Source organism: Myotis brandtii, unplaced genomic scaffold (genome assembly GCF_000412655.1).
Source record: "Myotis brandtii unplaced genomic scaffold, ASM41265v1 scaffold266, whole genome shotgun sequence".
Lineage (NCBI taxonomy): Eukaryota > Metazoa > Chordata > Mammalia > Chiroptera > Vespertilionidae > Myotis > Myotis brandtii.
In genome coordinates, this window is record NW_005360124.1 from 8,808,246 (window position 1) to 8,833,385 (window position 25,140).

Genomic DNA, 25,140 nt, shown 5'->3' on the forward strand with positions numbered 1-25,140 from the left:
GAGGGTGGCATCGCAACCTCCCGATCCGCCCTGCTCTGTGCATGACGGGGCGGTGCCCCAACCCCCCAATCAGCCCTGCTCTGAGCCTGACCAGGGGCTGCACCTAGGGATTGGGCCTGCCCTCTGCCACCCGGGAGCAGGCCTAAGCCAGCAGGTCATTATCTCCTGAGGGGTCCCAGACTGCGAGAGGGCACAGGCCGGGCTGGGGGACCCCCCTCCCCACCGAGTGCACAAATTTTTGTGCACTGGGCCTCTAGTTAATAACAGTGTACCTACCTATATAGTTTAAGTTTAAAAAATTTGGCTTTCAAAAGAAATTCCAATCGTTGTACTGTTGATATTTGGCTCTGTTGACTAATGAGTTTGCCAACCACTGGCCTAGGCTGAGGAGCTACTAAGGATGGAAGAAGGACACGAAGAGAATAAGGCAAATTCCCATTGGCTTAATGTGTTTATTGGCTTTCTCCCTCCCTTCACCATTAGGGTTACGGAGATGTACTTCCAACTGAAAGAAATGAATGAAAAGGTATCTTTTATAAAGGACTCCTTACTATCTTTGGACAGCCAGGTGGGACACCTGCAGGACCTCTCTGCCCTGACAGTGGACACCCTAAATGTCCTTTCTGCGGTTGACACTTTACAAGAGGATGAAGCCCTCCTGTCCAACAGAAAGCTTCCTGCTTACAGAAAACTTCCCCACAGCTGGAGCAATGTCATCTGTGCAGAGGTTCTAGGCAGCATGGAGATGTCTGGGGAGAAGAAATACCAGTATTACAGCATGCCTCCTTCTTTGCTGCGGAGCCTGGCCAGAGGCCAGCATCCCCCAAGAGTGCAGAGGGGACCCCTTGTTGAGACTGCAGACTGTCACAGAGAGACTTCAAATAAAAGAAATGACCAGGAAGAGCAAGAAACGGGAAATAGTATAGTTGCTTCTTGCCTTGACAGGCAAGCCCACCCAAAGCATGGCCACTTTCTTCTGGTCCCTTCTCATCTAAAGCAAGTTCCTTTTTCTGCAGAAACTGACTTGCTTCTGTCCAGATCACCTGTGGAAGTGGGTACAGGTGTGCTGGCACCTGAACAGGTTACCCAGAATGGTGTCCCTGTTCATCTGACTTGGCAGACCCCAGTTGTCTCAGCCCAGAGCTCAGTGGCTGAACACAAGGAGCATACGTATGAGCCAATCGTTCAAATACCAGCCAGACAAGGCAGGGGAGAGAAAGTTCTAACCACTTTGATTTGCACACCTGCACCCCTGAAAATGACCTTCCCTTCCCAAGCTGAGAGCGTGCAAACTGGAGGTGGATATGTGAACTGGGCATTTTCGGAAGGTGATGAAACTGGTGTGTTCAGCATCAATAAAAAACGGCAAACCTGGTTGGCCTCCACTTGTAACAGTAACTCTAACGAGAGTGGACAATGCCAGAGGCAGATCTGGGGCCGATCCCTCCCTAATACCTCAACAGGATGGGCCCAGCCTAGTGATTGCTCAGAGGTGGGGCCAAGACTCCAGCCAAACACATCCCTTTGGATCAATCCTCTCCGCAGAGACAGGCCCCTCTTTCGGAGTCAGAGTTTGAGAATACACAAGGAGGAGAAACTGAAGGCCTGTAAGGTTACAAGTAAGATGTAAACACTTAAAAAAAAAAGTGTAAATTCTTTGCATTGCTACTATTTTTAAAAAGTTTATAACTTTTGGCTGCATTCTCATTCTCTCCATTCTCTGATCCTTCCAGTAAAACAAATAGTTCCCATACCATCTTAAACTTTGTCGTGTAAACCGTTTCCCTCACAGATTGTTCAGGATCTTCAGAGATGGGACAGTCAGCATGGATCAAAGCAAAAATGCTAACCAAGGATAGGAGGTCGTCAAAGAAAAAGAAGAAAACACAGGGACTCCAGGTGCCCGTAAGTGCCTTGTATGTTTTTGGCAATTGAGATGGCAGCCAATCTTAGCTTGTTTTCTCTTTTGTCTAAAGCAGTGGTTCTCAACCTTCCTAATGCCGCGACCCTTTAATACAGTTCCTCATGTTGTGGTGACCCCCAATTTCATTGTTACAAATTGAACATAATTAAAGCAGAGTGATTAATCACAAAAACAATATGTAATTATATATGTGTTTTCCAATGGTCTTAGGTGACCCCTGTGAAAGGGTCATTCGACCCCCAAAGGGGTCTCGACCCACAGGTTGAGAACCGCTGGTCTAAAGCGTCATACACACAAAATAACACCGTGAAGATATACATCTAAGAGTCATTAGAGTGGGTGTGCCACAATTCATTAGCTCACATGTTGAAGGACATTTGTTTCATGTTTAGTTTTTGGCTGTTCCATACAAAGCTGTTGGGAACATTTGCACACAAATCTTTGTGAGGATATATGACTCAATTTCTCTCCGGTAAACATTTAGGAGTGGAATGTCAGAGTCATATGGTAAGCAGTTGTTGTAGAAGATACTCCCAAACTGCTTTCTAAAGTGGTTGCATCATTTTACATTCCCACCCATCTGAGTAATGTACTTTATGAGCATCCCTGCAATCCACATCCTCACCAATCCTTAGGGTGCTTAGTCCTTCCAATTTGAGCTTTATCAGTGGGTGTGTATCTAATAGTGGTTTTCATCTGCATCCCATAGTGATGTAGCGCTAGCTATCTTTTCATGGGCTTATTGGCCACCCATATATTTTTTTGGTGACATGCTTGTTCAAATCTTTTGTCCATTTAAAAAGTTGGGTTGTTAGTAAGTTGTAAGATTTACTTTGTATCTTTCAAGGAATCTGTCCATTTCACCTAAGTTGTTGAATTTATTGGCATAAAGTGTTAATAATATTATTATCCTTTACTGTCAATGGGATCTGTGGTGAGATCACTTGTCTCATTCCTGATATTTTAAATTTGAGTTTTCTTTTTTTTTTTTGTCTCCTGATCAGTTTGGCTAGAGATTATGTTTTATTGATCTTTTTAAATAACCAATTCTTACTTTCACTGATTTTTCTCTGGGTTCCAGTTCATTGATTTCTGCTCTTATCTTTATTATTTCCTCTGTTCTGTTTACTTTGGGTTTAATTTGCTCTTTTTTTTTTGTAGTTTGTTAAGGGAGAAACTTTGGTTATTGATTTGAGACTTTCTTCTTTTCTAATATAGACAGTTAATGCTATAAAATTCCCTACAATAAGTGTTTTAGCTATCCTACAAATTCTTTGTTTTCATTTAGTGAATCTTCTTATTTATTGTTCGGAAGCCTTAGATCTGAGTTAGCTATTCTATAGGACTTCATGGTTTTAATGTCTTGCTTTACTTTTCTATTCTATATATATTTTAAAAATAATAATCTCAATGCAGTTTAAGTATTATGTATAACTTTTATTTTTTAAAATTTTATTTTCAATTACAGTTTACATTCAATATTATTTTGTATTTGTTTCAGGTGTACCGCATAGTGGTTAGACAATCATATATTTCCCCCTAATATGTCCAGTACCCACTGGGCACATACATAGTTTTTAAAATATTATTGACTGTATTCCTTATGTGTACTTTATATCCCTGTGATTTTGATGCATTTTTTAAAATTCTCACCCAAGGGTATTTTTTGTTGTTGATTTTTAGAAGAGTGAAAGAGAGAGGGAAAGACAGAGAGAAATATTGATGTGAGAGAAACACATCAATTGGTTGCCTCCTGCACGAGCCCTGACCAGGACCCGGCTGGGAGGAACCTGAAACCGAGGTTCCTGCCCTTGACCAGAATCGAACCTGGGACCCTTCAATCTGCAGGTCGATGCACTAGCCACTGAGCCAAACCAGCTAGGGCTTGATGCATTTTTTAAAGCACTTCTGTTCTTTTGGGAATGAGAATCAGAAGCAAAGATATACATATTGAGAAAATGATGTGAAATTACCTTTTTGCGGGAGAGATTGACTTGCTAAAAAGACTCTGGGAAAATGCCACGAGTTGCTGAAATCCCATGACATAAGAATTTAAGTAGGTTTATTTTTTGAAATAGTTAAAAATGGCCATATTTCAACGAGGAATTGAAACTGAGTTCAAGTACTAATAACATGCATTTTCTTATTGCTTTGTAGTTTATCAGTTTTCTCCATTTCTTCTCTGCCCTTGGGGAAATACATAGAGCACCATTACTATTGGCTACCTATTATTTTAATAGTAAAGGGGTTGGGGCTCATAAACATTAAGTAATTTGCCCAAGTTCATGTAGTTTCTAAATGGCAGAGCTAGAATTTCAACACAAGTTCTTTTGGATCCCAGCCTTGTTTGTTTGTGTATTTTTCCTCTATCCCAGTGGTTCTCAAATTGTGGTCTCCTGGCAGCATGGAAACTTACTAGAGATTCACATTTTCCCTCCTTCAGACCCATTGAATCACAGTTTCAGGGGGCGGGACCCAGTGATCTGTGGTTTAACACAGTCCTGGGCGATTCTGATGCACACTTACATTTGAGAAGCCCTGCTTCCCACCCTGGTTCTCATTTGTGACTGCAATTAGGAGAGTTACCTGACGCTCGTGGACTGTCAGCATGAGTGATGGGAGCGCAGAGCTTCCTGGTTATTCTAATGTGCAGCCAATGTTAACAACCAGGCACTTCACCAGGGTCCCTCTATTCATGTGACTCAATGTTTTCAGATTAATATCACTGTGTTCCAATGAGTATCTTTCTCTCCAGGTCATAACAATCGATGCCTGTTTTCAAGGTGACCAGTCAAATTCAGAGCCAGGAGAAAGTAACATCTCCAAAGAAGAGGAGTGCAACAGGAACTGGCTGACAGTGTCCAAGTTTAGTCAGTTAAGTATGTAACAGTCTGCACTCTTGGATCCCCAAACCTCTGGTAGAGTCCCCTCAAGCTATGATCTATAGACCACGGGTGGCCCCTGATGTTCTTTTAAGTGGAGATGAGGGAATGAAAGGGTGGTAATGCCCTTTTTGGGAAAATAGCTCTTTTCTGTTTTTAATTTTTATGAAAGGAACAATATTTCTATGTGTTTAATGAACCTAGAAAAGAAAAATTAGGATTTAGATAGTTGTTTTATTCAGTGTTCATTTAGTCTGATTTGTGGGGGGAGGTTGTCTAATTTTATAGTCTTAAGGCTCATGTGACATTGATTTGGACACTTATACAGAGCTCAGTGGATTGAGTTGTACTTGGTTATTTACAACTTCCCACAAATAATGTTCATTCCGTGGGCAAGTATGCCTTAAGTTTAATAAGCATAGTGTGTGTGAGGATAAAATATGGGTCAGCCAGCTAGGAATGAAGACTATGATCCAGGCATAGAATGTGAAATAAACCTAGATAGGCAAGATAAGGACAGACTATGAACAGAATTGAGAGCAGTGATCAGAACTTTGAACTTCTTGCATTAGATAACAGGAGAATTTACTAATTTTTAAATAGAAGGGACTATGTGAATAAGAACTCATGAAGATTTAAAATTATTTTAAATACCAAACTTAAGGTACAAATGGACATTGTATTGAAATCAATGTTATTATGCTTCTTTAAAGCTTCTGTAAGCTTGCTTTTATAGTTGACTAGAGGCCTGGTGCACAAATTCGGGCTGGCCGGGGGGAGGGGCTGTGGGCAGTTGGCAGGCCGACCCCGCCCCCCCTGGTTGAACTCCCAGTTGAACTCCTGGTTGAGGGGACAATTTGCATATTAGCCTTTTATTATATAGGATGGTTTTCAACCAAGGGGTAGTGGCCAGGGATGCTGCTAAACATCCTACAATGGGCAGCCCCACCCCCAACAAGGAATTATCTGGTCCAAAATGTCAATGTCAAAGTTGATTTATATTTTAAAAAATACTCAATTGTCTGTTAAATCACTGTGAATCAAGAGGCTCTAAGTGGAAAGAGACATTAGAAATTAAATTATTCAGAACAACCTCAATTTACAGACATGGCTTGAGAGCTTAATTATCTTGCCTTAAATCACACAGCTTATTAGAGCCCATAATTTTGAATAAATCAAATCTCATACCTAAAGATATGATTCTAGGGCTAATTATAAATGTATTCATTTTATTTATTAATGTATATTTAGTATCTATTACATATTTTAATCAGTTAGCTGATATTTAGGTTATTATATATCATCCTTATTTAATTTATGTTCTTTTTTAAATTGAAATATAATTGACATATATCATTGTATTAGTTTTAGGTATACAACATAGTGATTTGAAGCACATTGTGAGTTGAGAATCTTCATTTTTTGGAACCTGCCCAAATTGAGTTAATTTAAAAATAATTTAAAAATAAGTTTGAGGGTGGGGAGGTGCCCTGTCAGTTAGCTCTCTTTAAATAAAAATTCTGAGGAAATTAACAATGAAAAGGAAAAGTATACTTTTTAGCTTTTCCTATAGGTATTTTATTTTAATTGTAATACTTTGTTATAATTGCAACCATAATTATCATAATTTTATATTTTGACGAATGTCATATATGAAATTTTGTGATTTTTCTAACAGATTTTTTTGTATCCAAACCAAGGATGGAATGGTTTATTTCTGGAAGTCCTAGGTTTCTCACTTAGTGTGGTTATATACTTATTTTTTTCAGCACAAAATCATTAGAAAAAAAATACAACTATTATTTCCTATGTTTAGTCAGGGACTCTTAAGTATTATGCTCAGATTTAATCCAACCGCTATATGCCATGGACTCTGTAGGTATCAGGTATAAATACTACTGCTACTAATTCTCATCATCTTTTTAAAGAAAAGTCTAAAAATTAAATCCATTTGCTGGCATTTTTTTCTATCTTTTTTTTGTGTGTAGCTCACTATGATGCTTGATACAGTTGTTAAGGAAGGATTCCCAATAATTTGGAACTAAAATTTCACATATTTTAGATAAAGCCTGGATGGTAGGGTGCAGGGGAAGGTGAATGTAAAAAATATACAGAAGGCATGTTTTATAGGACAGGTTATGGATAATTTAATTTTTTGACTTGAGAGATAAGTATAAATGTTATAAATAAATGTCAAGGTAACTGTTGAAGAATAGAAACAGGATATATAGCTTTCAACCACTTGAGAAAAATAAGGACAAAAGAATCTTTCTAAAACTTGCTCAAAAGAGAAAAAAAAGCTGTATTCACATTTAGATGCATACACTCTGTTCAGATCTTTCTATTTGAAAGCAACACATTTTCATGTATTCTCTAATTTTTTCCTTCTTTTTAACAAGGTCTAGAACCTAACATATACCAGAAAACGAAAACTAAAGGAATGGAGCGGCATGCTGCACAAGTCAGTGATTATGTAAAGCGGTCTCCGGAGGTAAGACCTCTCACGTGATACTTTGTAAGAAAACATTCATGCACACAACATGACTCATTGACTGTGTGTCTATTTTATCTTTATGTCCCTTCATTGGCTTCTGTGTATTACACTGAAGTCTTTGCTTTGAATATTTGCTCAGTTTTTTTTCTCCCGCCCCCACATTTTATGCTTTGCTTGTTCTTCTTTATGTAATTTGCCTGTTAATGCATTTGAAGTAATTTAGCCTGTGCATTTTTGGCATGAAAGAGAAAGAACTTGGGAATTTTTGGAACTCTTTTCAATACGCTTGTACCAGGTACAGCTAGAATCAACATATAGAAGCTACTGGGAGACAAAGTTCAGCCCAATTCGAGGAGGAACTTTTAGCAAGTGGAGCTTTCCAAGGATGGAATGGTTTATTTCTGGAAGTCCTAGGTTCCTCACTGTGTGTGGTTAGTCGTTCAGGCTGAGCAAACCTCTTTGCAGATGTGTTGGAGGGGATCTGGGCACGGCAGGGTAAAGGGCCCTCAGTGTTTCTCCAACACTGAGGCTCTCCTCGTTTGTGGTCTGTTTTCTTTACCATCCATAAACATGTCCCTGCTTTACTTCCCATGTGGGAAGTGTGATCTAGTTAGCTTACCCAAGAAATCTAATTTTAGTTTGGTTTGCATATTATCTTTAATGTGGGAGCTATGTACACATTTACCTGTATGAATGTAAACTAACAGCCTGAGATGTTCTTGAAGGACTGTAACCCGTGAAAGGTTTTATTTTTAAGTATATTTTTATTGATTTCAGAGAGGAAGGGAGAGGGAGAGAGAGATAGAAACATCAGTGATGAGAGAGAATCATTGGTTGGCTGCCTCCTGCACGCCCCACACTGGGGATGGAGCCCGAAACCTAGCCATGTGCCCTGACCAGGAATCCAACCGTGACCTCCTGGTTCATAGGTGGACGCTCAACCACTGAGCCATGGCCAGGCTGTGAAAGGTTTTGATAGTAAAATGTAATATTGCTTGAAGGTAATTGGAGGCAGGGATCTGTCTGCCCTGTCCAGTCCTGGTTCTGCCACTTCCTAGGTTTCAAAGCTATAGGTATACATCCGTTAACCTCTGAGCTTCAGGAGCTGAATCTCTAAAATGGGGCTAATCTCTTAGGAGATTATTGATAGTGGATGACAAAAATAACACCAATGGAAATGCCTAGAGTAATGGCTGGAGTGTCCTAAATTTCGAGAAATAATAGTTGAATCTAAATAGGAAAAAGAATGAGCTGATTTCAGGGTAAGGTTATTCTAAATAATCAACTGAAACAAAAGTCTACTAATGATAGGACATGATGTAATGATTGATGTTTCCTGTCAATGTTGACCTTTATTTCTTCTTGATTTTATATGTTCGCTCTCATTTCTCTTTTAAAAATATTATTAGTTTCTTTTAAAATATATTTTTATTGATTTCAGAGAGGAAAGGAGAGAGGAAGAGAGATAGAAACATCAATGATGAGAGAGAATCATTGGTCAGCTACCTCCTGCTCGCCCCTTACTGGGGATCGAGTTTGCAACCCTGGCATGTGCCCTGATAGGGAATCGAACTGTGACCACACGGTTTATAGGTTGACAATCAATCACTGACCCCACACTTGCTGGGCTTCACTCTCATTTTTGTAAAAACCTTTATATATTACATTTTCTCTTTGCTGTCACCATAAAAATAATTTCATTCTGTTAAAGTCCATCAGCAGATTGAGTTACTCATATTTTGTGCTAACATTATGCATCTTTCTAGCCTAGGTCTAGTATGTTAAGTAAAAGAGAAATAATGAGCTATAGGAAGGGGGGGAAGGATTGTACTTTTCAAGGATTGTGTTTTGCAGGCATGTTATTGGAAGCGTGGGGTAGGAAAATGTTGGGTAAACATGTAATAACCTTTCCCTTCTGCTCAGGATCTTAGTAAAAACTCCTTGTGGAATTCCTGGAGCACCAACCTCAATAGGAACTCCCTGTGAGTATTTCTAAATGTCTGTCTTTAGCATCTTTGGCTTCTGTTTTTATTTTTAACAGGATTGGGAACACAGGCTTAATTTGGTCAGAAAAGGAGAAAAATAGTGTTTGTCCAATGACAGTATTTTTTTTGATAGCAACAAATGAAAATCATTTATTCTCCATGTTTTTCCATTTCTGGCAACAAGATCTCATCTCAGTGCCTTTTAAGATGATAATGTAGCACCTGGTACTACAGCAAATTAACCATTTGTCTTTTCCATGTCAAAAAGCACACATGGAATAATGAGTACCACATCTTTTCTGATAGATAAGATTGTGGGATTTGCATTAAAGAGTTGAAATGATGCTGTCTTGCCTAAAGAAAAAGACTGAGACTAAAACCTGATTATGCTTTTTTTTTCTTTAGTTTTAAAAATAACTCTTGTTTAAACATTTTTTCTTTTTTGTTTATGAGGTTGATCTTTTTTATTTTTGGCTTCTCATTAACATCTTAAGTGTCTGTCAGGGCAGCAAATTTGAAAAATATGGCGATGGAGAGAAAGAAAGATCGGCGAGGCTGGGGGTGGAGGGGAAGGAGGGTGGAGGGGAGAAAGTGATAGACACCTGGTTGTTGACTTGAGAATCCTGGAATTTTATTAGTAGTCAGAGAAATAAAATTTTAAAACAAAATGAGTGAAGATTATTCTATTTTATTTGTAGTGTTTTCTGGACTTTTCCAGTTATATCATCAAATTCACTATCCATACAGCCACAGAAGCAGAATTTAAAACCATCTATTCTACAAAGGGCCAGCTGCTACCAAGCAGGTGGGATGTGACTTTCAGGTTGTAGTCAGCTCCATCAGAGATTACCTTTTCTGCTAGAGCTTTTATCAAGGTCTGTGTGCAAGCCGGCCTCTAGACGTAAAGCACACGTGACTTTCTTCTCCCAAAGGTTCAATAGTTTGTGCACATGCAGAGTAGTGGGTTATTGCAGCATGAAATTAAACAATAATTGTAATTGTACTTTTTCCCCCAAGGACTTTACATACTGGAGATATTCTTTAAATGCATTTACTCAGACTTGCCCATGGCCACTTGTGCACTTGAGCAGGGCAAGTAACAATTTAAAGCTAATTTCAGCCTGTGAACATTTAGGGGCCACGTGGGCTAATGAAACTGATTTGTAGGTTTGTCTGGAGATATTCACATACTCATTTGTAGGCATCTGCTTTGCATAGTTCAGGGACCCTTTAGTTCAATGATCCGGAACAACACAAACACAGTTAATCTTATATATGTTGTGTGATCATAGCTAATTAAAACCAAAAACCAACAACTGCTTTTCAGTTAGTTTAGGTCCTACATAGTAGATGAATTACATGCATATTTGAACTATTTCTTGGTTGATAAAGATAGGGGTCAAAGGTAACTGATACTTTTCTGTCAATGAAATATATACACACATACATCCTATATAATAAAAGCCTAATATGCTAAGTGTCCGGTCGTCTGATTGGCCATTCAACCAACCAAAGCGTAATATGCTAATGATATGCTAAAGATACTCAACTGCTTGCTATGACGTGCACTGACCATTAGGAGGCAGACGGTCAACTGGTTGACCAGTCGCTATGATGTGCACTGACCACCAGGGGGCAGACTCTCTGACTGGAAGGTTAGCTTGCTGCTGGGGTCTAGCTGATCGGGACTGAGCAAGACAGGCCCGACATGCCCTGGAGCCCTCCCGTGGTCCCTCCTCAGCTGGCCAATCTCCCGCGTCCCTCCCCAGGCCCAATCATGCACTGGTGGGGTACCTTGGCCTGGCCTGCACCCTTTTGCAATCTGGGACCCCTTGGGGATGTTGGAGAGCTGGTTTCAGCCTGATGGTAGAACGACTGGTTGCTATGATGCGCACTGACCACTAGGGGGCAGACGCTCAACGCAGGAGCTGCTCCCTGGTGGTCAGTATGCTTCACAGGGGGAGCACTGCTTAGCCAGAAGCCGGGTTCATGGCTGGCGATCACAGTGGCGGTGGTGGGAGTCTCTCCCGCCTCCATGGCAGTGCTAAGGATGTCCAACTGATGACTTAGTAGGCCATTAGTCGGAAATCCCCCGAGGGCTCCCGGACTGCGAGAGGGCACAGGCCGGGCTGAGGGACCCCCCTGGTATATATATATGTATATATATATATGTATGTATAGACTCTATATTGTTACTGTTTCACATACTTCTCCTTCCTTTGATCACTAAAAAATGTAAAGCATTGTCTAAACAACTTTAATTTTTCAACAGGTTGAGAAGTTCAAATGGAGTTGGCAGTAAGTTTTTGTATTTAAATATTTTTTTTGTCTTATCAGTGATAAGGTTCACTCTTCTGTTGAGAGTTCTTGAAATTCTATCTATGACCTGTTTAATATGCAAAGTAGAAAGTTCAGCATAAAAATAGAAAGTTGAATGTCTTTCTCCAGGTACATCAGGACTGATGTCTAGTTTTGGATCACCTGTTTTTAACTGTGATTTTCCAGTTTTCTCTGTGAGTGAGGGTATAAGCACTGAGCTCATTTAGACTGTTCAACCACTGTTACTTTTTACATGTTACTCATTAAGAACTATTCATAAGATTATAAGGGGATACCTTTTCCTACATTTTTTTTCAGTAGGACTCTTACCCAGCTGGCTAAGTAGGGCCATCGTGTGAGACAACTCCCTGGTAAAGCCACTCTCAGTAGCTAACTTTAAACTTCACCACACTCTGTGAGCTCTTTTCCATATTCTTGACCCCTTGATGCAGATTGGGTATCTTTCTCTTCTATGGTCCTGTTCCACTCTATGATTGGGTTTTCAGTGCCCCCTTTACAGTCGATTCCTTCTCCTCTACCTACAAACAAATTTAAGCCATTTTCTATACAAAAGAAGAAAATGATCATGTCCTTGATTTTACATAGCTTTCAAGCTGCCACTCCTTTTCCTCCCCTCCAAATGGGTTGAAACAGTATTAACATTTGCTCATCAGCCCATGGTGTCTGTCCCCACCACTCTACTGCTGTCCAGTGCTAACTGCTAAGCCACATGACCTCTTTTTAGTCCTCATCAAAACAGTGGCATTTATGTTGACCATTTTAGCCATCTCCTAAGTTTCCTTGAGGCTACTCTTCCCTGGCTGTTCTTCTATTTCTTCGTTTTCTTTGTTGACTGACTTTTGGTCTCTCTGATAGCCTCCTCTTCCTTCACCGAAGCTGGAAACCTCAGTCATTTACTGTGCCCTTCCACACCACTGCTCTTAGCTTTCAACTCTGTCTTCTAACTCTGTTACCTCCACCTCCATCTGTCGAAGCTGTCTGTTTTGCTCTCCCCCACTGCTCCTGCCTTCAAGCCTCCAACATTTATTTTCCTAAATAAAAAGCGTGTACTTTATTTTGCCCCCCTTGATATTGTGCTAGTATCGTGGTTGTTTTCTCTCTCTTTAAACTGGCCCACATTCCTACTGGAATTATCTTTCTGAGCCATAAATCTTCGCTGCTATGCTTTCCTTTACCTCCTACAGGATAAGCTGCAAATTGCTTAGTCTTTCTTGTGATCTTGACAGCCTGGTTCCAGTCCCAATTTCCAGGCTCATGTTCATGAGCCTGTTCATTCAATATTTCTGCCATGCAGAATATGACCACCCACCTATTAACACCTCCACGTGGTGTCTAGAAGGCGCTGCAAACAAAATGTTCCACCTATCTTCTCCTCCATCTGAGGAAACAGTAACTCCATCCATCTGGTTGCTGAGGCCAAAGTCTTGTCATTATCGCCCATTTTCTCATATCTCCATGTTTAACCCATCAATAAGTCCTTCAAAGAAGCTGATCACTTTGCTACCTCCACATAGCACTCTCCATCTCTCCCCTGGTTTACAGGATGGCCTCCAAACTACTGCTCTCTGTCTGTTTCCAGAGAGCAGCCAGAATAACCCCTCTAAACTGCAAGTCCAGTTGAGTCACTCTTTTGTTGAAATGGTGTTTCATCTCACTCCATAAAAGCAAAATCCAGTCTACAAGGGCCTATTGATCTACTCCTTCTCCTCCTCCAACTCTCCAACCTCATTTCCTCTCAGCATAGTCCACTGGGGCCACACTTCTCTTCCTTAACACAGCAAGCATCGTCCGGGCCTCGGGGCTTTTGCACTTGCTGTTACCTCTGCCTGGAATGCTTTTCATTTATCCATATGACTCTCCCCCTCTCTTCCTTTAGGTCTGTGTTCAGATTTCACCTTATCAAAGAGGTCTAGCCTAGCCACCCTGTGTAAAATAGTAAACTCCCTATCCCCCATACTTTCTAACCCTTTTAACTTGATATATATGTAATATACTATAGAGATTATATATTTACTTGTTTGTTTATTTTCTACTTCCCTTTACTAGAATGTAGCCAAAGTCTTCATCTGTGTTCATTAATATAATTTCTCTTGAGCATAGACCAGTGTTTGGTACATAGTAGGTGTTCAAAAAATATGTACTGAATCAAGATCTCATAGCTCCTTCAGTGGTAAATCCAGGATTGAAACTTAGCTTTATCAGACTTAGATGCCCATACTCTTTAAACTATTTCATATTATTTGTCTATGAAGTTTCCATAAGCTTCTGTATACACCTCTATTATATAACTTAGCAAACTGTATTGTGATTGTGTTTCACATGTCTTTCTTTCCCACTATTTCATATTTGCTTTTCTCTAGGGTGAGAGAGACATCTTATTCACATCTGTCACATCTAGCATTACATGCAGTGGGAACTGAATGCTATTATTATTTTTTAAAAAATATATTTTATTGATTTTTTACAGAGAGGAAGGTAGAGAGATAGAGAGTTAGAAACATCGATGAGAGAGAAACATCGATCAGCCGCCTCCTGCACATCTCCTACTGGGGATGTGCCCGCAACCCAGGTACATGCCCTTGACTGGAATCGAACCTGGGACCTTTGAGTCCACAGGCTGACGCTCTATCCACTGAGCCAAACCGGTTTCGGCCTGAATGCTATTATTATTATTATTATTATTATTACATGAGATCAGAAAGGAAGAGACTTTTCTGCTGATCCTACTTTTTACCAAGCACCCCCAAAGGAAGGGATTTTTGTTCCTTTCCTTATCCAGCAACAAGGAGCCGGAGAGATCTATGAAATTGTGCTCATTATGCTGCATACTCTACTAGGTATAAAGCAGTTATCACCATGAGACTGAAGTTCTCCACTTTAATTTTGATTTTATGAAATGGCAAAACTGTTGCAAAGGATTTCTCTGGAGGCTTGTAATTTAGGACTTGAGCACATAATAGAGAACCAGTTAAACCTGCAGGAGATGTTCCCAGCACACAGTCCTTCTGTAACCAAACAGATCCCTGGTGTCATATTCTCCACCCACTCCTTTGTTTCTGCTTATACCTCTTAATGTGTTTCATCATTTTGTTGTCATTTTAGGTCATGGAAGTAGTCTGCTAATAACTTGATATTAATAATGTCTTTATATGGGTACTGCATCTTGGTAGGGAGCTCAGAGAATTGTGCTTCTGGGATGTCGTGAAGTGTGATGGGCAGCTGAGTGCCTTCTGCAACCCAGAGGTATAATTGGTTCAGAGGAAATAGATCTTTGAGGCTAATATTACCTGTCTTTCTTCAATTCCCTATATAAATATGTTTGGAGATATTACATTGATGATTGGAAGCTGTCAGGATACCATGCACAATAATGTGGTTAAAGGGTATTAGGCAATCTTTTTCGAATACCGAGAAGCCATTCTGATTAACTTGTTCAATAATAACTTTGAAGGCAATATATTCAGGAGCATGTATTTATCTCCAGCCAAGTAATTAAAATGCCAATCTTCTCTATAATTTCAGAAATCTCAGCCTCCTTAAAAAGCCCTCAAGAGCCTCACCATCATTATTCAGGTAGGATGCACATGCACTGCCGCATGTCAACTGAGCTAAACATCTGTGGTTCTGCATTTGTGCACAGAAACGTTGACGAATTTGTAGCATCAATATGGTTCCCAACTCAAAGAGTTGTTCACTCTGATGAGAAGAACATTTAGATTTCTTACCTTGCCATTGACTTGGGAAAACAAGATTTAAGAGAATTTGGATTTTTAAAAAATTTTTGAAAAACAATATATATTTTTTTGTATTGGCAAGCCCATATTGTGAAGGGGAAAGATGACCTTGAGATTGACAAATTCCTTATAAGCTCAAAGCCAGCCCAGAGGCAGAGTTCTCCAAATTTTGGATTAGGAAAGAGACAGGCCTGAGACTAGCTCTTTGAGGGAGGGTTTTGTACCTTCATTGGGCCCTCAGTGAACGTAACCACTGAATGAATGCCAGTGCCACAGAGTAAGTTCAACAAGGACACCTTACAAGGATGTTATTAAGTAAGGGGTCAAGGCTCTTGACTCTCTTAAGCAACATAACCTCACAGTGCTTCAGTTGTCTTTTAAAGTGGGAATCATTGTACTTGACCTTCCTGGGGAAAAGTCTGCCAGTGGGCTAGTTGAGAATTAAGAGGGAAACACTAAAATGTAAAGCAGTGTTAACAATCAATAGGACTTGTGCCATTGGCTGGTCTTTGGGGCATCATTGCTTGCAGCACTCGTTGATTTTCACACAGTCTAAAGCTCGGTACATGAATAAGAATGTAATGATGTGATAATTACCATTATTATTGTTATATCAAGGTCTTATGTTTGGGGTCCAGTACTAGACTACCTTATCCCGAATTCTCCTACTTGGTGAATAGTGCTTTGATGGATTCCAGACTCCACATTCCAGGCCTTATAACTGGGTCTTCCAGCTGTAGACCATCATTTTGACTAGTTGTTAACTTAAAGTCTCTGGTGAGGAATACTGTACTGGTAACTCCTATTGACTCTGATCTGTTAGGATACGGCTCTTTACAGGAAAATGCAGATCATTTGCTTCTAATTAAAATTGGTCTCCAGCTCTCTCTGGGAAAAGAAGGTGAACTGTGCAAAGCCAACAGTAGATGTCCCCACAGTCCACTGTGCATTAGATTTGCTCCAGAAAAGAAAAAGCAGGGAATGAAGACCGCAGATTAAAATGTGCTTTAAAAGGAAGTTTCGTATATGTCTGAACTAGTATGTGATTTGGTGTTCAGGAGAGTGGAGGTAATAGCCCTACCACAGACCATGTTATATAATATCATATCATCTGTTCCTAAGATGGGGATATCCTGTTTAAGGCATACTTTCAGTACTATATAATATTTTTGATACAGGTAAATATTAGGGGTCTTTGAAATGAAATATTTTGGTATTATATGCATATATTGATGTGTGGAGGCTCGCTGTGGATTCAGCCCACCGATGCATAGTAAAAACAGTCACTCTTGTCTTTGTTTGCAGCCATTGAAAGGAACAATTTAATGAGGCTTTCTCAGACCATCCCATTTACACCCATCCAACTGTTTGGTGAGTGCATTGCTACCTTCTTGAGGCTATGCCAAGGGCAGAGGCATAATATACGAGTAAAGCAAAGGGGAAACCACTTGCATCACTTCAGTTGAAAAGTTTGTTTGCCAGTGGTTGTAGTTTAGTGAGATTACTTTTCTAAAATGCAAACTCCTGTTAACCACCGGCTGGCATCTAGGATCCAAATCTAATACCATGGGGATGGGACCTCTAATGAGCAGCAGTTGGGAAAAAAGCAGCAGTGTGGCACCTGGCACTCAACTGATTTCAGGCTGGAAGCAAGCAGGGAAGAAAAGAACCAACAAACCTTGTGTAATAAACATGGAAGAAAGCGATACATGTCAATACAGTAAAAGCTGACTGGCATCTGAAGAGAAATGCTTTGTATATTGTTTTTTATTTCTTTTATTTTGTGGAGACTAATTGCTCTTAGCTCAGAGAGCAAACATCATTTTTAAAGGCTGGAGCAGTAAAGAAAAACAAGCTCACGTTGGCCAAGGCTACCAGAGTTTCTCTATCCGGCCAATCGACAATACAACAAGGGTCCCCACACTGTCCTGGCTGCCGATTCTCCTCACAGTCCCCATGCGGCTTCTGATTGTGGGTGCAGAGGCCTTCTCCTTCCCCTGACTCCACGGCTGGCTTTGCAACCCAGTAACTCTGTTCTAAATCCTCTCGGTATTTCGAACTCCAGAGAGATATTCAAGGGGCATTTATCTGGGCACTAAGAATAAATAACTGAAAATATGTTACTAAGCATTTACTAGACATATTTTTTAGTTAGCAGTTTAGTGCAAGAATGAGCAAATAGATTCCTTTCTTGGTAATCTAGTTACAGTGTTCACATACACATTTGAGGCAGAGGTGAAAGGAGAAAATGAAACACAGGCTGGGCAGAAGTTGTGTATAGAATATGTTACTTCTGTTATGAAGCATTAAATATTACAGTTAGATGGGATTTAGACTGGGTAGGACTGGTTGCCTGTTCATCAGCCTGAAAGTGGAAGCTATATAGCAGTTAAAGAGCATTTTGTGTTTACATTTTTTTTTTAAGTGGGATTGAGTTTGTATCCGAGGTTCTAGCTTACATTAGACAGATTAACATAGTTAATCTTTATAACCCAAAGAGATGAGTGCTACGTTCACTCCCATTTTACTGATAAAGGAAGTAAGGCTTCAAGTAACAAAGGTAGGAGGGAGTGTCTCTGGGGTATGACCTTGACTCTGTATAACTCAACTGGGTTAGACTGTGCATTCTCAACAGGGATGATATCATCCCCAAGAGAGCAAAGACATCCTTTTCTTTTTATGTATGAAGCACAGGTATACAGTATATCTTTGGTATTAAAATGTCATGGGAGGGGCAATTAGAAAAAATGTCTAATAATGTTTATAAGGGGGATGATAATGAAAAACATGGGTTTAAACTATCTCTTTAGAAGTATTTGTCTTAACTACTTTGATTTTGTCCAGCTATATATAGTCTATAATGAGAACAACTTCATTGTTGTGTAGCATCTGATGCTTTGTCCCTTCTCCCCCTCTCCCTCTTTACTGGATAATAAATAACATAACAACATGGCCAAATCCATGTCTTTATTTTCTAGCAGTTCCTGTATAGGTGCAATTCTATTCTCCTCTGATCATTTGGGAAACAGAACTGATTCTGAATTGATCTTTAGGACGTCCTTCATATCACAGACCTGAGATTTCACTGAATGCCTCACCTACACTTGTCTTTGCAGCCGGGGAAGAAGTAACTGTCTATAGGCTGGAGGAGAGTTCCCCTTTGAATCTCAATAAAAGCATGTCCTCCTGGTCCAAGCGCGGGAGGACTGCAATGATCCAGGTGTTGTCCCGAGAGGAGATGGACGGCGGCCTCCGCAAAGCCATGAGAGTCATCAGCACCTGGTCTGAGGATGACGTTCTCAAGCCGGGGCAGGTTTTCATTGTGAAGTCCTTCCTTCCTGAGGTTGTGCAGACATGGCACAAAATCTTCCAGGAGAGCACTGTGCTGCATCTCTGCCTCAGGGTAAGTCAGAAACCCAGAGTCCAGACAACCGACCAAAGAAAGGAGATCTGGCTACACTTCAAAGGCTGTTATCTTCAACCCAAAGGATAGCCTAGTTTTCTTTTGTTTTTAATATATTTTTATTGATTTCAGAGAGGAAAAGAAAAGGGGGAGAGAGAGCTAGAAACATCAATGTTGACAGAGAATCATTGATTGACTGCCTCCTGCACGCCCCCTCCTGGCGATGGAGCCTGCAACCTGGGCATGTGCCCTGACTAGGAATTGAACTGTGACCTCCTGGGTCATAGGTTGACACTCAACCACTGAACCACACCAACCAGCGGCCTATTCTTTCTTGGAGGTGGTGGTATTTTGTTAATTTTGTTTTGTAGCGCTTTTGCTTTTGGAGTGGGGAGTGATAGGAGTTGAAAAAGGCTGAAAATTACACTTGCTGGGTCTTCAGTAATTCTGTGATCATTAGTAGGCATGTGATAGTAAACCAATATTTTGATTAATGCTCTCTATTTTGTAGGAAATTCAACAACAAAGAGCTGCTCAAAAACTAATCTATACCTTCAACCAAGTGAAACCACAAACCATTCCCTATGCACCACGGTGAGGAAATAATTGGCACCCTGGCCCTTCATGTTAAGTAGGAATTTCTATCAATTCTTCTCAGCCTCTTCTGAGAAGTACAAGGCCCACGGAGAAGTTCTCCAAGACTTCATTGTTGGGCTCTTCTTTCCAGAGTTCTGGAGACTGGTAAAAGAGAACTAGCCATCCCAGGGGTGCAGAAATCATTGAACTTGTGTGAGTGGAGGTGAGAAGTTCACACAGAGGCCAGGACTGACCTCTCTATGTGAAGCAGGCAGATCCCGGTGTAGTTGCTAATGTCCGGGAACATTATGGCCAAAAAACATTTCTGTTTTAAGCATAGTTTTTTCCACTAACATCTTATAGAAATTAAAAACTTTTAAAGAATGAACCGTTATTATGTTCACTTGCGTGTCTCCATAGACTTGCATTCATTTAGCAAGACAGATCATAATTCAGTGCTGAGGACTTCTAGCCAAATTTTATTGCTTAATTTATAAGGAATATTATAGCACATGGTAGGGAAAGTTGAGTTTAGTACTCATAAAGGAGTTGGGACATTTCCTGAAAGAAAGGGAGGTGGGAAACCCCTCAATCTTTGCATTCCATGGAAAAGGGCCTGCATCAGACCAGAGTTAGGTGATCTCTCCTGCTGCTGACTGTTCAGTAATGTAAGTCCCACCTTTGCTGCCTCCTCGTAGGTTCTTGGAAGTTTTCTTAATCTACTGTTATTCTGCCAACCAATGGTTCACCATTGAGAAATACATGATGGGGGAGTTCCAGAAGTACAACAACAACAACGGCGATGAAATTGCCCCCAGCAACACCTTGGAGGAGCTGATGTTGGCTTTCTCTCACTGGACCTATGAGTATACTCGGGGAGAACTGCTGGTTTTAGATTTGCAAGGTGATTGGTAGTCTAGAACTTCATACAACAAGCATGAGGCCAAGTTTAGGAAACACTGACTAGGGATTGCTTTCTCCGTGTCATGGTTACCTACATTTGACCTCAGCTCTTTCTTTACTCAAAGCCATGGTGAAGGTCTTTCAATGGAGATATTTCATGGCATTCCTTTTTTTTTTTTTTTAATTTGAAAACTGAAAGATGATTATTTTTTTCCGATTTTATTTATTATATGTGAAACTGTTCCAAGTGGCAATAACCAGACAGGTGTCCTAAGAGATCTTGCAAGATCCGGGATGGGTAATGAATGGAGTTGTTCTATTTAGTTTTGAAGGGAGGCGGGGCCATTTATTTCAGACATTGCACAATGATGATCACGAGCACTTACTATGTTGATTCCCACCGAGATCTAGGGAAAAATATATGCCGATGATTAGTTGCCTAACGTAAACAGCTAAAACTTTGATCTAAAGGGAGATTGACGTTTGCACCAAATTTTCCAGGTTTATGGCTTTATCTTGGACTTATATTCACAAGAACACTTAGGTATGCATTTATACACACAGGAAAGTTTAATTTCCCTGCATTTTTCATGATTTTGAGCTCATTGCTTTAGCAATTTATAAATTAGCTTGCTCTCTTTGCTGTGTGCCTTGATATGACAGTCACGAAAGTACAGACTCAGTCTGAGGAGGCGTAAGGCACTCTTATTGAATGGAAAGAAGCTTTTGATCAGCGCATCTCCCACTATCAACACCTCACACGTGACCTATAATCCTGCAGCACGAAACAGAGAGTCTCGAGCAGGCTTTCCTTGCAGGGACAGGACGAAATATGAATTAAGGTCAAAGTTTAATCCCTTGGCTCACTGACTGGGGCTTTGGTTTTAAATAAGGGATTTAGATCAGGAACATTCATAGAAGTTATCTCATTTAATCCCAGAAGCAGTACCTCAAGGTAGATATTATGGGGAATTTAAGCACAGAAAGTTTAAATAACTTGCCCGAGGTTGCACAGCTACTTAATGGGGGAGCCAGGATGCAGACTTAAGCTGTTTTGACCATCTAGTCTATCCTTTTTTTTTAGAAATATCAAAAGTGCTTTATTCAACGTAATGTCCATCGCTAGCTACACATCTGTTCTATCCTTAATCGTGCTATGGTTCATTTAAGCAGATTGGGCCTATTTCTTGTTCTCTCACTTTCCCACCTGGTCAGTCCTGGGATTCTGTGCTGAAAGCCAGGTTTGGAGACTGGGGACAGTTGAAATGGGCAATCCTGGGCATTGTGAGCAATGTCTAGTAAGACTGCAAAGCCATTTTGATTAAAATTGTGCCATGTGCCCAAGGGTGTGTATCTACTTTTTAAACTACACATAAGTTCTGTCCTTTCAGATCTATGCTGTTCACAGGTTATATTTCTAACCCTCAAACACAATATTTTAGGAAGCAGTATAAACAAAGTTAAAACAGTCAAGATGATTCATCTTTTAAACCAGCAAATCCATGATCCATGTAAGCCCAGCATGCTCATCCCCAAGGCATCTGCTTTGGTAGCTCATGTTTGGGAGAGGTTGTTGTTTTTCATCTGCACTTAAGTGTCTGTGCTTTGAGTTTTGGGTGGAGTGGTTTAAAAAGAAAAAAAGAGAAGAAACAAACAAAAAAAACAACCAAAGAAAAACTTTAAGGAATTAATGATGACTCTTTAGTGTGTTTTGTATTCCACTTGAATAGGCTTTTGTTTAATGATGTTTATGTTTGGGGATTTTTATGTCTCTTAGTAATCCACAGTGACATTAAACAGAACAAATGTCTCATTGGCCGTGTCGGGGGGAGAAGGGAATTAACTTTATTCTTTTACTGGGCAATTATGTGAATTGCAGAAACAGGCCACTCCAAATAAACTATGTCAAAACACTGACCTTCAAAGAAGGGAAGAGAGGACATCATAGATTGAATGTGAAGAAATTGAGATACTTACTGGAGAGTTTTGGCCAATTGGTTCGGCCTGAACTTATGGAAGAACACAAATCCTAAAACTAATTATAAGCAGTTATAGTACCTATACTACTAGCTAACATTTACTAAGTACTTATTTTGCTCTAGTTGGAAAGGGAAAATGGGAAGAACATAATGTTTTCTTAAAGTATCATAATGGTTTTGGGTTTAGTTGAGTTGATGAGTATTTCCAGTCATTGGAGAGATGATGTGCATCATCTGGGTGGTGGGGAATGGAGATGGAGAGGCCAATGGCAGCAGTTAGGAGGAGCTTGGAGTCATTCAGTGCTAGTATCTGACTCCTGGCTTTCCTACAAACCAGCTGCGTGACCAGAGGGGTACCACTTTGAGTCCCAACTTCTTCATTTGTAATTGAAGAAAATAATATGCACTTAACTCATAGGATTGATAAGGGGTTGAAATGAGACAAGTTCCTGACACACAGTAAGCCCTCTGTAAGTGTTGTTGTTGTGTTAGTATTGATCTCCGTGTGCTCTTTAAAATGGAAGTGAATCTTCAGTTGTGAATAGTCTGTCCTTAGCGGTGTGGTCCCAGTGGTATTGCAGAGAGACCTAGCGGTGAGTTTAACATGCTTGTGAAGCCCTGGTCAGCTTGCTGTGCCTTCCTATTATTGCTTCGAGGGAAAGAAGAAACGAGGAACACTATGGCAGATTATTCCACCCTCCCCCCTACTTCCTTCCAAGGGATGGCCAATCATTAACCCGGGAGCTGCCGCCCTAGACCAGGAAGCTGAATTCTAAGGAGAGGCTTGATCGATTTCCAGTCATGTAATTATACTGTAGTCGTCTCTTCTCCTTCCATTTAAAAATTCTACATGTGAGGGCCTGAATCATCATCATTACACTTGAAATCCAAGTTTTCTTTCCCTGCAATGGGAATTAAATACAATTGCATTTCAAATTACAGTTGTCCGGAACATTTTTTAAAAAGCTCATTGTATTCTTCAAAGAACTTTTGGAGATATTAGATCTTTTTTTTTCTTTTAATTTAACAAAGCAGTTTCCGGAATAAGTCCACATTAGCATCAACATCATCATGAAATTCTGCTGCTACAAAGACGGTAACTTCTTTCCACAGATGTAGAGGTTCGCTGATGTATCCCAAGGTGGTTGGGATCAGAATGTACGTTTCTGGGTTTCTCATGAGGGCATGCTGCATATTACCTTATAAACGGGCATTTACTCTATTAAAGCTGGTAAAGATATATCATTGGGATTTTAAAATATGAAAATGTCTTATTTTCTCCCATGTTTTCAAATATCTAGGAGACTATGTGGGTAGGATTGGCACCGATGTTAAAATTTGCCTCTTGGGCAATTCCTGTGTATTAGGAGAGGCAGGGTAGGTGGTGGTGGTGCAGGTGGTGTAGCGTGAGTGGTTCTCTGGGCTGCTCTCTATTTGTCACACATTGCAATGCCCTTTCTGCCATTTGGGGGCCCCCAAATATATTACAATCAAGCTTTGAACGGTCAGATTGAGTGTAGGGATATAAAGTTTTGTGGGTATAGAACCCTCATTCTTACAGGGGAATTTATTCATTAGAAAACACAGTACTTTAGGGAAATGGGATAAAAGAAATAGAATTTTACTTCACAAAATGTCTTTATAGAATTAAGATAATAAAAATACAGTTGACAGTTTTTAGCACCCTCTGGGTCAGACACTTTGCTAAGCGGTTTGTATATAATAGTTCACTTAATCTTCTCAGTAACCCTGCTAGCATAAGATAAGGCTCGATATCATTCACACTTCAGATGACAAAACTGCGATTCGGAGAGATTAACCCGGGTGACCAGGTCACCACCTAGAAAGTGAAGTGACTGTGAGTGGAACCAGATCCTTTGACCTCCCGCCTATGTCACAAGCAACAAGATTTAAAGGCAACAGGAACTGATGTGATTTTGGTAGACAATTTTTCCCTATAAAGCTTCCGTTTCCCCCCAGTTGATATGCCCTCTTTAGGCACTGTGAGTATTCCCAGCTTAAATTTGTAGTTTACTCAGATATCATTCTACAGCTTTCATCAGCTCTGGCATTTTCAGGCTCAAAGTTAGGTCTGAGTTTAACATGGAAAGGATTTGTAGCCTTTAGTCTCTCTACTGGTGGTGCTTGTGATATCAGTTGGTTTGTCTTTTTGTTTATTCACTACACAGTTCAAAAAGCAGGGTCCCCTAGGCTGTTCCTTTTTATACCCGAATAAGAGAGGTATAAAGAGCCCAGCCTCTGCCTATGACTTTTTAAAGAAAAGCACTTAGGAAGAGGCTGGGCTCTTCATATCAGCAAACACATTGTGCACACTTGCCCTTAAGCTTGTGTGTCAGCCTCACTTTCTCTTTCCCTAATCAAAACCAGTGTAGAAAGAGACTCTATGCTAGGGGTTCTAAAACATCCCTGTATGGAATTCAGAGGGTCTGTGAACTCTGATGGAAAACAAAATTGCACCTTTATTTTCACTAACCGGTAGCTGAAATGCATAATTTCCTTTCATTATAATGGTGGTATTAGCATGAACAATTACAGATATTAACACGGCACATGTGTTGGCAGATATCTCAAAAAACTGTTCATATTTATTGTTGGATGGTGTAACAGTTCTTAGACTTGTGCTAGATTCTGTTACTTAACATATAAAGAAGCACATGTATGCAATACAATAATTTAAAAATATTTTGGTAACTTTATTTCAGTATCATTGGTTTCTTTTGTAATCTTATAGGTTTAAATTATGCGTTTTAAAACATTATACGGAGACGCCAGACCGGTTTGGCTCAGTGGATAGAGCGTCGGCCTGCGGACTGAAAGGTCCCAGGTTCGATTCTGGTCAAGGGCATGTACCTTGGTTGCGGGCACATCCCCAGTGGGAGGTGTGCAGGAGGCGGCTGGT

At 40.2% G+C, this 25,140-nt stretch overlaps 1 protein-coding gene across 3 annotated transcripts in view; it reads left to right on the forward strand.

Annotated features, from left to right (window-relative positions):
- Positions 1-25,140, forward strand: part of TRPM6 (transient receptor potential cation channel, subfamily M, member 6) — a 145,636-nt gene that overhangs the window by 106,634 nt on the left and 13,862 nt on the right. For 2 of the 3 annotated variants that reach the window (XM_014541274.1, XM_005868307.2), the window contains exons 26-36: positions 484-1,619; positions 1,793-1,905; positions 4,680-4,803; positions 7,206-7,297; positions 9,224-9,282; positions 11,558-11,583; positions 15,148-15,198; positions 16,665-16,730; positions 18,476-18,762; positions 19,274-19,356; positions 20,037-20,242. In XM_014541274.1, the coding sequence (XP_014396760.1) occupies positions 484-1,619; positions 1,793-1,905; positions 4,680-4,803; positions 7,206-7,297; positions 9,224-9,282; positions 11,558-11,583; positions 15,148-15,198; positions 16,665-16,730; positions 18,476-18,762; positions 19,274-19,356; positions 20,037-20,242 (2,243 nt within the window). The remainder of the gene's footprint in view (positions 1-483; positions 1,620-1,792; positions 1,906-4,679; positions 4,804-7,205; positions 7,298-9,223; positions 9,283-11,557; positions 11,584-15,147; positions 15,199-16,664; positions 16,731-18,475; positions 18,763-19,273; positions 19,357-20,036; positions 20,243-25,140) is intronic. The other variant, XM_014541273.1, reaches the window with a different exon arrangement.